The following is a 16,425-nucleotide window of genomic DNA, read 5'->3' as shown; positions in this document are numbered from 1 at the left end:
CTGCTACTAAGCTGGCCTACGCACTCTTTGCTAGAGTTAGTAGATCTGCTCCTCGCTACCACTGCTCAACGACTAAGAAATTGAATTCCCTGGCTAGGAATTCTTTGAGGAAGAAATTCCCTCAAAAAGAAATGTCTACTTCCTTCTTCTGACGTTTTTTTGCCCCAACAACGGCTGCAGAAAACTGTGTCTCACCTGAAGACTACTTTGCACTAGAGCTCCTGCAGCACTGCTCCCTCTGCCACTGACAAATCTCGATCTGGAAACCTTACCTCTCTGTCAACTCACACAGAGAGAGATCTTCCTTGGGAATCTTTCCCTCCTGGCTTGGACTGCGCAATCCCTATGGGGATTCGATTTGCTGCCTACGCAGCACTTCGATCTCCCTCTTTCTCTTCAACGCTCGACTCTTCCGATCTGCTCTCTTGCTTCACTTGTGCTCTGATACCATGTGAAAATTTGGAGACCCAAATTTCTACTGCAGCAACTGATTAAGTTTCTTCAATTTGTTAAATAAATGAACAAATTATTTACTGTGTTCTACGGTAAATATCAAAACCAATACATTGTAACCTTCACTAATTAAATTATATGCAGAAACAAGAACTAAGCAAGAAAGAAATAGCACACACAAGTGACATCGTTTTTTTTTGGACAAATGTCCCCGGAAAAAACCCAATGTGAGAAAACCAGTGCAGTAGTTGAGGGTTTGTATTATTAAGCAGTAGTTTTCTTAATACAATTCTTCAGATGCCCAAATTGGAAATCCTATACAGAGATCTAACTGGGCAAAAGGTAGTGAGATGATCTCACCCTATCACTGTTAGATCTCGCACCGATATGCGCTAGAGATGAACCTCTTTGTCGCCTCCGCGCAGCACTGCGTCACACCCACGTAGTCAATGCGTCACTATTTTTGGGACTGTGTTGCACCTCCTCTTGATCCTCTGTTGGCTGGAAACTTCGGCCCTCTAGCCTCCCAGTCTCGCACCCCAACTCTGGCACTAGATCCCACTATTCCTCAGTAGAATTTCAATCTCCCTCTGAAGCTCTGCACTACCACAACGTAGCTTTGTGTGTCCTTGATTCAGCCTCTCTGGACGTCTTTCTACCCTCTCTGCCTTGTACTCTCCAGATCAGGAAAAGTTCCTCCGGAAAATACCCCTGCCCCTCACTTCAAGAAATCACCTTGATCACTTCTCTGGTAATTGTTACGTTGTTCTCTTGATAAATTGATCTCTTGATCTCTCACTCGATATGTTTTCCAAATGCCTAGCAAGTCTCTTCTTATAATCCTCTCGTTGATCAATCAACGACCCGAATTAGATTCTAATCAATGGCTCAAATCATTTTGGCTTGATCCTTGTCTTCTTCTAGAAGTTGTACCCCCAGTTTAATCAATACCCTTTAATTATTTTATTTTCCTAAGTTTAGACTTAGGCATCCATTAAAAATAATTAATTATTTTAATAAAACTATCTCCATGTGGGATTTCCCAAAATGACTTCTGGGTATTCTAGAATACATGTGTCCTAGCCTCCCTGCAAATTTTGACGCTTAAAGCACATCCAATGCTCCCAGAAATCAACATTCCATACTTTCATAATTATGGTTGGTTGGTTGCCCAACGACTCAGCTCTCTCTCAATAGTTGATTTATGGGAAACAAGCCGAGGGAAGAATTTCAAATTTAAATTTTGGTAATTTCGTTATATGCTTTCTTTTAGTTCAACAAAGATTATTTATTTGGCAAGGTAATTCCCCAACCCTCTCACCAGTTTTTACTCACAATATCATGGTCATTACCAACACTCCACCCTTCAATCAGTTGTTCAAGGAATTTCTATTAATTACGTAGATTATATTTACATCATTTATAATTTGTCCATCATAGTCTTAAAATTTACAAAACATTTCTCATACCTCACAACGACACTAAGACATAGTTATAATTACAAACAAAGGGGAAAACAAGGTGTTACATCCAATCATTAGCCTTGATTGATGTATCCCTACCTATTGCATTAGCATGGGAAGAGCCCTCCAATACTCAAATGGATGTGAATAATGTTGCTAAATTTGTTAAATGAATCTAGCACATCTAGCAACAAGTACATGAAACTCTACAAAAAACCAATGCCAAGTATAAGCAACACCATGGTCCACACAAAGTTCCCCACATGTATAAGGTTGGTAATTGTGTTAATGTGCATGTAGGAGCCACTTACAAGCCTTAAAATGAAACTTTGACCACTCCACCAAGAGGTTTTACAGCATCACCAACGCAATGGACAAGAATGTTTTTTAACTCAATTGGTATTTGTCCCTTGGTTTACACCTTGTTTTCAATGTGGAGGTGCTTTGGCCATACTCCCTCCTTTGTTGGACACATCTGAGGTAGAAAAGCAATTGGACACTACAGAGTTAAAATTTGATTTCATCAAACAAGCCATAATAGACAAGATCATGGATATTGAAATGAAGAGCACATCCCATTAAAATATGCATCTCTATTGGTTTATTAAATCAAGGCAACATCTTCACCAAGGAAGTTATTTATCAAGAACCAAATCAATAGAAATTTCTCCATATGATATAGGAACTTAACAAAATAGAGATCAATGATCTCTGTGGTTGTTCCAAAGTCATCTCAACTTCTCAAAATCCATGTCAAATCTTGTCAATGTGTAAGTCCTAAACTTTTAGCACATTATTCAAGCCCTTAGTTGTGAATTTGTCATTTAGTGTCGACAATGCAGACCTCTTTGGGGGTTCACCCTACCAAACTTGTAGAGCTCAAAAGAAACTTTCCAATAGTCCAATGAGTGCCCAAAATGGAGTTCACATCCAAAAGTTTATCACAATCTATCACATCCATAACCTACAAAATCTAAGTACAAGGTACTACCTAACCAACATTGAGTTCAACCACATTTTCTAGTCAGTGACACGGTTTGGCTCCACTTAGATAATCAACATTCAAACGTCAGCAATGTCAAAAGTTCAAGCTAATTCACTATGGTCTATGTTATCAAAACCAGTGGAATTGGATCAGAACTAGCTATTCTAGACTAGATTTGGGCATCTCTGGTTGAAATCGATGGTTTAAATTGGTTTTTTGCTTATAACTAATAAAAAATAAAAATAAAAATTGGTCAAAAATGATTGATTCTAATAAATTAGTCAAAACAGACCAAGACGATCAATTATGTATGAGCGCCCCATCCACTCTACCACAATTTTATAATCATATATAGAGAGAGAGTGTGTATGTGTGTTTAGCTTGGGTGGTTGGGTAGAATAGTGGTCATCTCCCCACCCAGGTTCAAGTCTTGTAAGTAGACATGTTGATGCTTTGGAATAGAGTATCTTTGTTGCGCTCTTAAGTGAGTCTATACCGAGGGCTGGCTTAGTACTAGCGACCTCTCTCTTGCCTTCGGGTTGAGAGGGAGGTTGACTTTCTTCCCCAGGCAGTCCCCAATGCCCAAAATTTTTTCCTTGGAAACAAAATTTATAGAGAGAGAGAGAGAGAAAAAAATCTCTATAATACTTACATCCTTGTATCTTTACTACTGTTTGAGTTTTACATCATCGCTGGTATTGTATTCATATCATGAACATATCTAAAATGATTTTAATCCAAGCTTTGAACCAGTTAATAAGTAGATTTGTTCATGCTAAACTGTCACTAGTATTTCGTGCTAAGCACATGTTTCAACATCCACTTAGAAATCTGAGAAAAATCCCAAATTCACATCCAGCACCTTTGCTTAGTATGCACAAAGGAAGATCACTAATGCCAAGACCACGACATCACATAATTCACGTCATTTCAACCAAAGAGTTACACTTATTGTATAAATTGTGAAATTGCTGGATGTAATATACACTAGATTTTTCTGCCCCTTAAACTTTGCAGTTTACAGGCTTTACAAAATCTCTTCATTAGTTGTTGACAGATAGTTCTTTTCATTGTTTTCCTGGGCCACTATTTTTTCCAGTCCTTGCATCTGTTTTAAGGAAGTGAAACCCCATCATTTCCCTGTATTCACCCGTCCCTAGGCAGCGGGAACAGTAGATCAAGCCACTTCCACCACAGTTCTTGCACCTGGTAATAAGAACCTGATAATGTGAAAAAGATCCAAAAATTGATTTGCTCCAAAAATAAGATCCAATTGCTGTAGCACAAAATATCAATAATAGGAGAAATACTGTCAAATCCTAAGAGCTTACCATTTCGGCCATTCTCCTTTAGGAAGCATAGCAAGATGTATGAAATTGGTGCGCCCTGTAGCATAAGCAATCAAAAGAGCAATTTCATGATCAGTAAATCTCAGCTGGGAGAAGTTAACAAGTGGATACCATAGAACTGAGTATATTCTCTTATAAGTTATTGCAGAGATGTTGCCTTGGCAAGCTAGTAGCGTGGAACAAAATCATATTCATCGCACAAGCTTTCATTTCAAAATATCAATTATTAACTATTATCGAAGAATCAATAGAGCATTATTACTTTTGTTTGAAACCACAATAATTTATGTAGTATTTGTCATTCACTCTAAATAAAGGCTGAAGCAGATCACTGCCTCCATTAATGTAGGTATAAAATAAAAATAGAAATAATCTCTTCAACTCTGTTGACATAATGGCCAAATCACTTTTCAATAAAACCAAAAAGAATTGACATGCAATAACAACCCATGCAAGCATAATACATGTTGTTAGTTATAAATGAAATGACCTAATTTGATATCTACAAAATAAATTGCTGCAAATCATTACCCTCTCTTATTTGACTTTTATAATTGTTCAACGTAAGGTTTTTGATGCAATTGAATATAATATGTTCATATACCATGTGTCTGTGCCAGGGAGGAGAGAAAGACCTCTTCCTTGACATCGGCTGCAATTAACTTTTCCATTTCCTTCACATATTATGCATGGAGGGTCCGGGCGCTTTCTTATTTGCCTCCTGACACTTGACTGCACAAAGGATGAGTTTAGAATTAAAGAAATGAAAATTTGTAAGAAACACCAATCGATGTTAGCTAAATTCAAATGGCATTCTCACATACTAGACTTTCCAAATTGCACTTCTAGCTTGAAAATTGAAGTTTCAAGCTCAAAGCTGACTTACAGGTTTGATTTATAACTTTACAAGTACCGTGGATTTCATGGGCTCTACTTCTTGACATGTGACCAATACCGCCCAAATGGCAGTTTTCAATTCACAGCAAAAACCAGGAAAGAGGAACTTGTATGAAACAGGAGTCCATGATTGGTTATAGTTAAAAGAAAAGTCAATTTCAGAAAACAGCTCCTGAAAATACATTCCAGGCTAAATCTAGACTAATAAAAGAAAAGGGAAGAGTGGTAGCTACTTTATAGGACTTTAGTCAAAAAATTTCAAAGACAACAATCCAAAGTTCAAACAACTGGTTGATTATCCTCAAGTTATAAAGAAGTAAACTCCAAGTTAGAAATGAGAAGTAAACCCTAGAACGTGCATTTCAAATTTAGCCCAACTTGCATCAAAGCTACTAACTTCCATCCTTTCGTTGAAGTTTAATGGGAGGGAGGGGGGTAGACTGACTCATGTTACAGCTTGCAACTATATACGAGTTTGCAAGTATTACAGTATGTGCAATCCAATCTAAAAGTTGGGCAAAAATGTTAAAATTAAGAAGAAAAACAAGAAAAGAGTTTTTAAGGATAATCTGGAATTCATTAGAAACAATATTGCAGAAGGTTGGCAAATGAGGAGATGGTTGAGAAGGAAGATTCCATCATCAGATAAAGATATTGATGCAGAGGAAAAAGCAATGACTAGACTCTATTCCATAGTTATCCTTGGGATGAAAGAACCAAATTTCTCACTACGTTGCAACACCTAGAAGGACTATTAGTGCAAATTACAAATGTAAAATACGAAGGGAATTGGTTGAACTTAACTTAGGGAAAAGCCTCCTTGGCTGCTCATTATTACAAGTAATTATTGTCTTCTCAAGGTTCAACTTGGAGAAAATGTTACAAAAATATCTTAGAGGACCTTCCCAACAAGGTTTCCAAGGATCAAACAAGGTCCTTTTTAATTAGATTGCAATAATCTTATGGAGCAATCTCCCCAGATTGGGTGGTCATTAGTACAAGTGGAGAAACGGGTGGTGACCTAGGACATGACTTTGCCTTAGCCACGTGTCGCTCTCGCCCCGCTCTAGTGCATGCAACCCACTCAAGTAATAAGAATGGTAACTCATGTGCCTCTAAAGGTTTCTTTGTTGCAACGATGCCCTGGACCATCCATGATTAGACCTGTACCTCTGGCATTGATGCGAAGAATGTGTAGATTTACTCTGTTTGGCACATGAGTTGTTCAGCATTTTTGGTTCAATGTTGTGAAGATGGATTCACTCCTAGCTTTCTCATCCATTATTCATCCCTACTTTGCACTCTCCTATTATGAAATCCTTTGTTTGTTTAGCACTTTGGTTCACCGCCATTGGTTTTCATACACTCCCATGGCTCCCTGTCCAACTAGTTAGTGACGGCCTCTTGTTCGTTGCACAGGGGCAAAATTTGCAACTAGGGAAATTACATAATCCTTCCACTGCATTGTCTCCCCTATTACCCACACGAAATTGAAGTTGCTAAAAGCTATAGTCAAATTGAAGCAAGGCTCTCTTCCTGACAAGGCACTCCAAGGCTGAAATCAAAGAATTCATCCTGGACGCAGGTTCGTGTCACACTTGCAACACTAAGATTTTCAAAACCTTGGAATTGTACTAGCATACCAAGACATGGGGAGCTCATTTGTTTGCAAGGTTGGAATTAGAATATTGGGAGCTCCATGTCCATCTGAATAAGTTAGAGAAGTCAAGGCAAGTGCTCCTCACCCTTTGGAAATGACTAGCTAAGAAGCATGGGGGGATTTTGGCCTCAAAGGTTGTCGTTGGTACTTGAGACCATCCCATCAAAATCCTTGCAGATGTGCCTTCATGCTCAATTTCTCCTGCATATTAATCCCAAGTTTCATGTATGTTTCATAGTATTTCAATGACCTTTAAGTTGTTTACCACTATTCGGTCTTCCCTTAGGTCTGTTAAAAACCAGATTAACCCCTCTAACTCTAAAGGTGTTTACATTATTCCCTATTCCCATGGGAAGCCTTATATAGGTGAAACTGGTCGTTCCATCAAGTGAAGGATTCAGGAGCATGTTGTGGACATCAAGCATAATCACTCTCTATCATTGGCTCTTGCTGAGCATTCTGCTAATATTAAGCATCACATATGTATATGTATAGAGGACACTTGTGTCCTAGCTAAGGTTTTTCATTATCATCACAGAAAATTCAGGGAAGCCATCGAGATAGAGAAATGAGCGGCCAACAATCTTAACAGGGACGAGGGTGGCAAATTAGTAAAAATTGGATCCTTGCTCTCTCCTTGAGGTATTCTTCGTAATTCGTCTCCCTAGTTCTGTTGATTTTGGGTAACATCGGATGTGCTCTAGCTCCAAAATTTTGTGGAGGGGCTAGAATATATAAGATCTCTAAGACCCAGAAATCGTTTGGAGAAATTCCACCCGGATTGTGAGTTATTAAAATAATTAATATTTTTAATGGGGTTCCTAAGTCTAAACTTAGGAAAATAAAAATATTAATGGGTATAAATAAAAATATGGGTGAGAAGCTTCTAAGAGACGAGGATCAAGTTTGTTTTAATCTTAGCCGTTGATTAGGGACTTAATCTCGGCCGTTGATTCATCAACAAGAAAAGTATAAGAGGAGGCTTGAGGGTCAGTTGGAGATATACCAAGTTGATCAGTGAGTTCGATTTTTCTGGGGCATGGTTTGCTGAGAAAATAGAACCAGTGATCTGAGTTGCAGTGAAAGGGGCAGAAGCAGAGATTTGGATCGAAAAGGAGTTATGAGCCAAAGAGTACGTGGCAGAAAGGCAGTAGTAGCATTAGAGAGGCAATGCAGAGGCCTACGCAGACCAGGAAGGGGCTCACACAGTGTTGACGCAAGCCAGGAGGGTCTCTTGCAATGGCAGTGCAGAGTATTCATCAAAAGTCCGAGATTTTGCCGTAGAAGCGAGGTTCTGAGCCAGGAGGGTTGAACAACAGTCTTTCTCCAGCAAATCGATCCAGCAGAAGGGGTGAGGCAGTCTCCTAGAGGCAAGACACTGGCCCAAGCAGTGATTGCGTTGGGATTTCGCAATGTTTGTCGAAGTCAAGCCACTCAATGGATCAGTTGTGACTTGGAGAACGAGGTAAAACCTCATATGTATTTCTTGTTGCCGTGATTTCTCTGAAAGATTAGCTGATGTGAGAGGCAACCTGTTGTACTCAGATTCTGCTTGCTTAATAATACAAACCCTCTATCTGTTGCACCGGTTTTCCCGCATTGGGTTTTTTCAGGGACGTGTTGTCCAAAAATAGCGGTGTCCCTTGTGTGTTTGTCTGATCTATTGTTTCAGTTTATGATCTGTGTCAGTGTAGTCTGCAGTAGTGTTTTTCATCACTGTTTATAAATTAAATAACTTTTTGAATGAAATAACGAGTAGGAGATGGTAAACCAGTAACTGCAGTAGGATTTATGTTTGTAAAGATTCAGAAATTTTCACATGGTCTCACAGCATTGCAGGTCATAGGATACTGAAGCCATCAGTCGAGAGATACAGCAAATATGTTGCAAGGAGGCAATTGTCTCGAGTGACAGCATTATTTTAGAGCTAGAGAAGCAGCTGAAGGAGTGACGTAATGCCAGAGGAGTGACACAGAAGCTCACGCAGTGCTTGTGTCAGCTTTCTGAGCCAGGACAAGGAGATTTAGTAGCCAAGAGGAGCTCACGCAGTCACTGCGTCAACTCCTTGGGCCAGCGCAGAGCTTGAGGGGCTCAGATCAGTGAGTTTTCGGGGCAGTAGGAGCAGTGCAAATTCGATCTGTGGTGCTGGTGGGACGTTGTTGTTGTTGTTGCAGAACAGTGTCTGTGGAGACAAAATTGAGGTAGAGGGATTCACTGCTTTGACGAATTTCTTGCCAAAAGAAATCTAGGTCTGGGTTGTTGCACAGCAGCAAAGGAGGATTGGAGAAGGGGTGATTCGACATTATTCGGCGGGAGGATTTTCGTGAAGGAAATCAAGACTCGGAGGGAGTCTAGAAGGAACTTGTTCCTTAGAGGATTTCTAGCGCCAAAGAAATCCAAATCCGAGTCTTGATGGGGCAACAGTGAGAGAGGGAGAAAAGAACCTGTTTTATCACTTTTTGAGCAGAGATTGCAGTTAATGGATCGAGGGATCAAGACAGATTGGATGGAGCATCCAACTTTGTCATCTGGAAGGCCAGGATCCTGGCAGTCTTGGACAAGAATCACATCAAGGATTATGCCTTGAAAGTGGTGGTTGTATCGGTCGATGCTGATCCTCTCAAGAAATACGAGGAGGCTCAAGCAAAGGCGAAGTGCATGATCTTGGACGGGGTCAAGGATCATGTGGTCCCACATATTGCTGAAAAGGAAACAGCAAGGGAGATGTGGGAGGCCTTGACCACCTTGTATGAAGGAACTTCTGTCCAACGGAAGATGTTGCTTGAGAACCAACTAAGACAGTATCAGATGCAGAAGGGAGAAGAAATCGATCCCTTCCTTCTCAGGTTGCAAGGGATTCGAGACCAGCTGACTTCCGTGGGGTCTACACCAGATCTTGAGTTCATGGTCAAGACTGCCCTGAATGCAATCATTGAAGACTGGGAGACCTTTGTCCAAAGCATCTTGGGCAGGGCTTCTCTCCCCAGTTGGGAGGAGATGTGGGCAGCTCTTTGACAGGAAGAGATTAGGCAGTTAACCAAGGCAGGAAGTAGCGGCAAAGGAGTCAGATTCAAGAAGAAGGAAGAGGAGGATGCAACTCTCGCATCATCGAAATAGCAAGGGCAGCAAAAAAGGAATTAAAAGGATATAACCAAAGTCAGATGCTTCAAGTGTGGGAAATTGGGACATTTCGCCACTCAGTGCCCTTGGAAGAAGGGCAAGGAAGAGAAGTCTGACTCAAAGGTTGCTCCAGCGAAAACTGACAAGGAGAACGATGATGAGGATTGTGCCATGAGTGCTCATGCACCTCTGGAGAAGAGGTGGGGCAAGATAGAGTTGTAGTAGGGAAGACTACATTGGGGCAGGATCCTTGAGGTGCCCAAAATCATGGATCACATACATCTACAGGAGCCCTTAATGACAGTAACAGAATGACGAGAGTCAGTTGGTGCGAGGGATGATGGAGCGACAGTGGCAGAGCTAGAGTGCCAAAGTCTGAAGCAACGCAGTTGAGTGTTGAGCAATGAGGGAGGCACAGAGCAGATACAACAGCAGCGCAGTAGCATCAGAGAGTCAACACAGAGTAGCAGCAGAGGTAGCTTCAGCATCACTAGGTATCCAAACTTACCAGCGTGTCAGCTTTTGGGTAGTTTTTCAGTTGCTTACTTCTCAACAACTAAGTTGCAATGCAACAGTTAGCTGTGGCAGCGCTATGGGCAGCATATTGAGAGGGAGTTGCAGTACAGATGTAGCAGTGACAGTGACAGTATCATGGGCAGCAGTACAATATGCAGCAGTGCAGTGGATGAAGGGCAGCATGCCGAGCATCAGCAACACAGAGGAACGATGTCGTGGATCAGTGTGATACTTCTGCTGGGAAGTATTTCTAGAGCACATTCCTCGCTAAGAGGGCATGTTGATTTTGGATAGCATCGGATGTGCTCTAGCTCCGAAATTTTGTGGAGGGGCTAGAATACATAAGATCTCCAAGACCCATAAATCGTTTGGAGAAATTCCACCCGGATTGTGAGTTATTAAAATAATTAATATTTTTAATGGGGTTCCTAAGTCTAAACTTAGGAAAATAAAAATATTAATGGGTATTAATAAAAATATGGGTGAGAAGCTTCTAAGAGACGAGGATCAAGTCTGTTTTAATCTTAGCTGTTGATTAGGGACTTAATCTCAGTTGTTAATTCATCAACAGGAAAAGTATAAGAGGAGGCTTAAGGGTCAGTTGGAGATACACCAAGTTGTTCAGTCAGTTCGATTTTTCGGGGGCGTGGTTTGCTGAGAAAATCAAACCAGTGATCTAAGTTGCATTGAGGGGCAGAAGCAGAGATTTGGATCGGAAAGGAGTTTCGAGCCAAATAGTACATGGCAGAGAGGCACCGCAAAGGCCTACGCAGCCAAGGAAGGGGCTCACGCAGTGCTGACGTAGGCCAGGAGGGTCTCTTGCAGTGGCAATGCAGAGTATTCGTCAAAAGTTCAAGATTTTGCCGAAGAAGCGAGGCTCTGAGCTAGGAGGGCTAAACAGCAGTCTTCCTCCAGCAAATCGATCCAGTAGAAGGGGTGATGCAATCTCCTAGAGGCAAGACATTGGTCCAAGCAGTGATTGCGTTGGGATTTCGCAGTGTTTGCCGGAGTCAGGCCACTCAGTGGATCAATGGTGACTTGGAGAACGAGATAAACCCTCGTAAGTATTTCTTGCTGCCATGATTTCTCTGAAAGGTTAGTCTATGTGAGATGCAACCTGTTGTACTCAGATTCTGCTTGCTTAATAATACAAACCCTCTATCTGCTGCACTGGTTTTCCCGCATTGGGTTTTTCCGGGGACGTGTTGTCCAAAAATAACGGTGTCCCTTGTGTGTTTGGGAACAGTGCGGAAAAAGTTGGGAAAAAATCGGGATTAAATCCCCAAAACGCGATTTTTTTGGCTAGCCAATTAAATCGACCAATTTTTTGCCAATTTTTTCCCAGTTGAAAAAGTCGAGATTAAATTGGGACTTTTTCCAAAAAATCGTGAATGAGGTAGTTTCTTTAATGATATTTTAAATTTTTTTTTTTTTTTTAAATCGGGATTTTATTGAAAAAGTCGGGATTTTTTAAAAAATGAATATTTTTGTATTTTTTTAATTTTGCCGACTTTTTCAAAAAACTCCCGACTTTAACAACTTTTTCAACTTTTGGACCCTTGCCGATTTAATCACGACTTCGACTCTTTCCACATTGGTTTGTCTGTCTCATCTATTTTTTCAGTTTATGATTTGTATGTCAGTGTAGTCTACAGTAGTGTTTTTCATCACTGTTTATAAATTAAATAGCTTGTTGAATGAAATAACAAGTAGGAGATGCTAAACCAGTTACTGCAGTAGGATTTTTGTTTGTTAAGATTCAGAAATTTTCACAGGTTCTTTATTTTTTCTCCTTGATTGTCTCCCCCCTTTTCTTTTCATTCTTGCTTTCTATTTTCTTCCTTATTTATTTATTTTTGTTCTATTTTGCATTATCTCTTATCACATTGGGTTTTTAACCCCACCACCCCCCCCTTATTTATCCTAGTCATATGTTTATTTATTATGGGGAAAAATGCCTTCCTTCTTCCTTCCCTTTTTTATTTTATTTTATTTTTATAATAATTATTCATTTATAATAATTTAATTTATTTATTTCTAAACCCTTAGCCCCTAATCCCCCTTTAAGATATATAATTTATACAATTATATATCTATTTAACTCATAATTTGACTTTGAATTATTATGATTATTATAAATATAATTTTTATCCCATAATTCCCCATAGTTTTATTTTATTTTATTTAGAATAAAGTAGTTATTATTATTATTATTATAGAATCTTTTTCTTTGTTTGACCTCTAATTCTTGTTATATAATAATTTATTTATTATTTATATAATTATATTACTTAATTATTTATTTATTATTTTGGTCCTTAATTTATTTATTTGTTACCTTAAGGCACTTATTATTTACATAATTGGAATTATGAGTTTTTATTATTTTTATTTATTGGCTTTTATTCAATGTTGCATTAATCGGTATTGGGATAATATCGACGCGAGGAAAAAATCGGAAAAAATCATAATTATCGGGAAATAATCGGAAATAATCGGGAAATAATCGTTTGGTACAAAAATATTCATTTTTTCATTTTTTTCAATTTTTTTAATATCTAAACCATCTACAACATAAAATAAATACATTGACACATAAATATGATAAAAGAACTAATATATAAGATGTTTAATATCATTTCTAGTGCTCAAATCACGCATAACATTGAATCATGTCCTGAATAGTAAGTCCTAACTCCTGAGTTCCAACTCAGCCTCAAAATATCAACAAAAAATATGATAATGTATCTCATCATGTCATAATGCCATATACAATAAAATGAAGAAAATAACTAAAGTCTAATCCTATTGATTTCCTCTACCCTTCTTGCGAGAAAATGCCACAGCTTTCCCTTTCCCTCTAGATGTAGATGCTGGTGCCCATGCTGGTGGAGATGGCAGTGGAGTCTGATGTGCTCTAGAAGCTGGAGAACTAGAAGTAGGAGCTATAGGAGGTAGACCACATCCTCTACTGGTGGCAGTTGTAGCCCGGGTAGGTGGTGTCACCTCCTCCTCTTGTTCCTCCTCCTCCTCCTCCTCCTGCTCCTCCTCCTGCTCCTGCTCCTCCTCCCCCTCCACAACATCCTGCACTAACCAATCATCAGCAGACTCCATGAGAGGCCTCTCGGCCTCAACCCTCCATGCAGCAGTGATGTCAATCCCATCCAATGAGATGGCCTCCACATCAGGTGTCTTCTCAAGTTGCCTCACCCACAATCGAAGATTGTAGTAGACATAGACCATGTCATTAAGGCGTTGGGACTCCAACCTGTACAAAGACCATGAAATAATAATTAATAATTATAAAAAAAATATTGTTTAATGAATTCAAAAATTTATTTGGAAATTTGAAATATTTTAAATGTTTAAGTGTTAACCTGTTGCGCTTCTTGTTGTGTATTTTTTCAAATACACTCCAGTTGCGCTCACATCCTGAGGAGCTACATGTTTGGCTGAGGATGCGAATGGCAAGCTTTTGCAGAAGGGGTACCCTGCCACCATACATTTTCCACCATGCATCTACAACAAAATTACAAATAAAATTTTAAATAAACATAAGAAAAAAATGGAATTTGAAGAGACAATGAAATTTGAAACAAAGTTACAAACTAAAAAATACCTGGCATTTTAATCGTCCTATCAGTGGCAGCCATGTCAAAGTCAATTGTGCCACCTGCCATCCTATATGTTTCAATTTGTTTAGAGATCTCTATACGTTGTTCTGGAGATCGCACCATCTTCTGGACACAAGATAAGAATCCATCCATGATCTCAGCATCAAAATCAAACCCACATGTGTAAGAAAATGCAGGGTTCAGGAAAAGCCCAGCAGCATGAATAGGACGATGGAGTGTGTTCCATCACTCATCAATCACTCCCCATAGGAGGAGTTGTCTCTGAAACCCATCATCTCCCTTGCCATCATAGTAGGCCCGAATGCCTTCTTTGGCCCTGTCCATGGCCTCATACAAATAGCCCATTGCGGGCTTTTCACCATCAACCAACAGAAGAACCTTTACCAAAGGTTCAGTAACGGCGCACACCTCCTGCACTCCCACCCAAAAGTCTTCCTGGTATGAAACTAGTCTGCATACGGCCTCTCCCTCTGGTTTGCAGCTCATTTGCAAAGCACGCCACTCCTCTGAAAGAAACATTCTCTTCACATCCCACATAGAATTCAAGAGGTATTGAAGAGATATGAAACTGGTGGCAAACCGTGTAATGGCGGGGCGCACCAACTCTTTGTTGTTGGTGAATCTTCTCATCAAACTAAGCACAGATGTATGGTTATATATAAATTTTGTAATGCTTTTGGATGAATCAACAATATCTTTGACAAAGGGAATTTTCCCTATGTCCTCCAACATCAAATCAATATAGTGTGCAGCACAAGGTGTCCCAAATAAAGTAGGATGCCTGTCCATAAGCATCCTGCCAGCAGCAACATAATTTGCAGCATTGTCCATTATGACTTGGACAACATTTTCTGCACCCACCTCCAAAATAAACACATCTAGCAAATCACATAAAGTTCTTGCATCTTTGATTTGTGCAGATGCATCAACAGATTTGATAAAGATACTCCCCTTGGGACAACTAACCAAGAAGTTTATAAGGGTTCTCCCCTTTTGGTCAGTCCAACCATCTGACATAACAGTGCATCCTGTTTGTGCCCATGATGCCCTAAAATCCTCCAATCTTTGGGTGCAATCACGCTTTTCATTTTGAAGAATCCGGCCTCTAAAATCATGATAAGAAGGGATTTTGTACCCTAGGCCAACACTGGCAATAGAATCAACAGCAGGTTGGAGAAATGGATTATTCCTTACAATGCTGAAAGGAATATCGCTCCAGAGGAGAAATTTTGCCAGCAACTTGTCAGCTTGTTCTTTCTCAGTTCTTTTTAGCATTGAACTGATAGATGGCTGTGAACCAGGTGTGGTTCGAGGAACAAAAAATGATGTGGCAGCTATCGGATTGGTTGATGCTGCAATAGAACCAATGCCACTTGCTTCAATTGACCTTTTTAGTTTCCTTTTGATTTCTTCTTTGGCCTCCCTAGTCTGCTCTAAATTTTCCAATGCTCTCATGGCTCTTTGGATGAGTTCAGGATTTGTATTTGTACAGGGCCCCACATCTTTTCCAGGGATCTGTGCAAGGTGAAACTTCAACCTGTACACCCCCCCGGACATAGGGTGGCCACACAACTTGCAACTCAAGTTTAGTCTATCATTCGGAGCATCAGGTTCACCATATTCCCAGAAAGGATCCAATTTCCTTGGCATGTTTGTTTTTGAACTTTGAAGTTGCACACTTGAAGTCTTGACTCTTGAATGGTGTTTCGGTGCAGTTGTGAACCTATGGGAAAATAAGGATTACAATTTAGTATTTACAAAATTACAAGTTACAAATTTACAATTTAGTATTTTAATTTTTAATTTTTACATTGTACAATGAAAACCCAAGTTACCCAACCTAAAACAACCATTCCAAAGTTCAAACACAAGTTACCCAACCATTCCAAACCCAAGTTACTCAACCAAATGGCAAAAACAATGACAAAAACATAAACAATGTTTAAAAACAATGAAAACAAAAAAAAAAATTGGTTCCCATAGTCATACCAAGTTACCCAACCAAAAACAATGAAGAAATACAAAAACAATCTTTAAAAACAATGAAAACAAAAAAAAAATGGTGCCCATACCAAGTTACCCAACCAAAAACAATGAAAAAAATACAAAAACAATGTTTTTAAACAACGAAAACAAAAAAAAAATTAATCCACATACCATTTCTATGGAGAAATCGGTGGTCTCCTCTTGATTTTCTCCTCTAAGCACTTGGAATTAGCTTCAAACCCTCTCCAGTTTGGTCTCCCAGCGCTCCTCTGCCCTCCGTGCGCAACTGTCCAAATGAACTCATAAAAAGAACCAAAAAAAATTATAAAACCTCGTTGATGCGAAGCCCCACGATTTTTCC

General features: G+C 39.5%; 1 protein-coding gene across 6 annotated transcripts in view; it reads right to left on the bottom strand.

The window, feature by feature from the left end:
- Positions 1-3,674: 3,674 nt before the first annotated feature.
- The window catches only part of ENA (DnaJ/Hsp40 cysteine-rich domain superfamily protein), an 84,770-nt gene continuing 72,019 nt past the window's right edge, over positions 3,675-16,425 (bottom strand). Inside the window, exons 2-4 of one of the 6 annotated variants that reach the window (XM_089439930.1) lie at positions 4,855-4,982; positions 4,233-4,287; positions 3,675-4,107 (exon numbers count right to left, since the gene is read on the bottom strand). In XM_089439930.1, the coding sequence (XP_089296056.1) occupies positions 3,969-4,107; positions 4,233-4,287; positions 4,855-4,921 (261 nt within the window). In that variant the 5' untranslated portion in view covers positions 4,922-4,982 and the 3' untranslated portion in view covers positions 3,675-3,968. Of the gene's footprint in view, positions 4,122-4,232; positions 4,288-4,854; positions 4,983-16,425 lie in introns of all 6 variants that reach the window. The other 5 variants (XM_089439927.1, XM_089439932.1, XM_089439928.1 and 2 more) reach the window with 5 other exon arrangements.

Source organism: Pinus tabuliformis, chromosome 9 (assembly GCF_031772625.1).
Source record: "Pinus tabuliformis cultivar Carrire ecotype Pingquan chromosome 9, CPIR1, whole genome shotgun sequence".
Lineage (NCBI taxonomy): Eukaryota > Viridiplantae > Streptophyta > Pinopsida > Pinales > Pinaceae > Pinus > Pinus tabuliformis.
The sequence above is the reverse complement of the archived record's forward strand: the minus strand, read 5'-3'. Positions and strand labels throughout refer to the sequence as shown.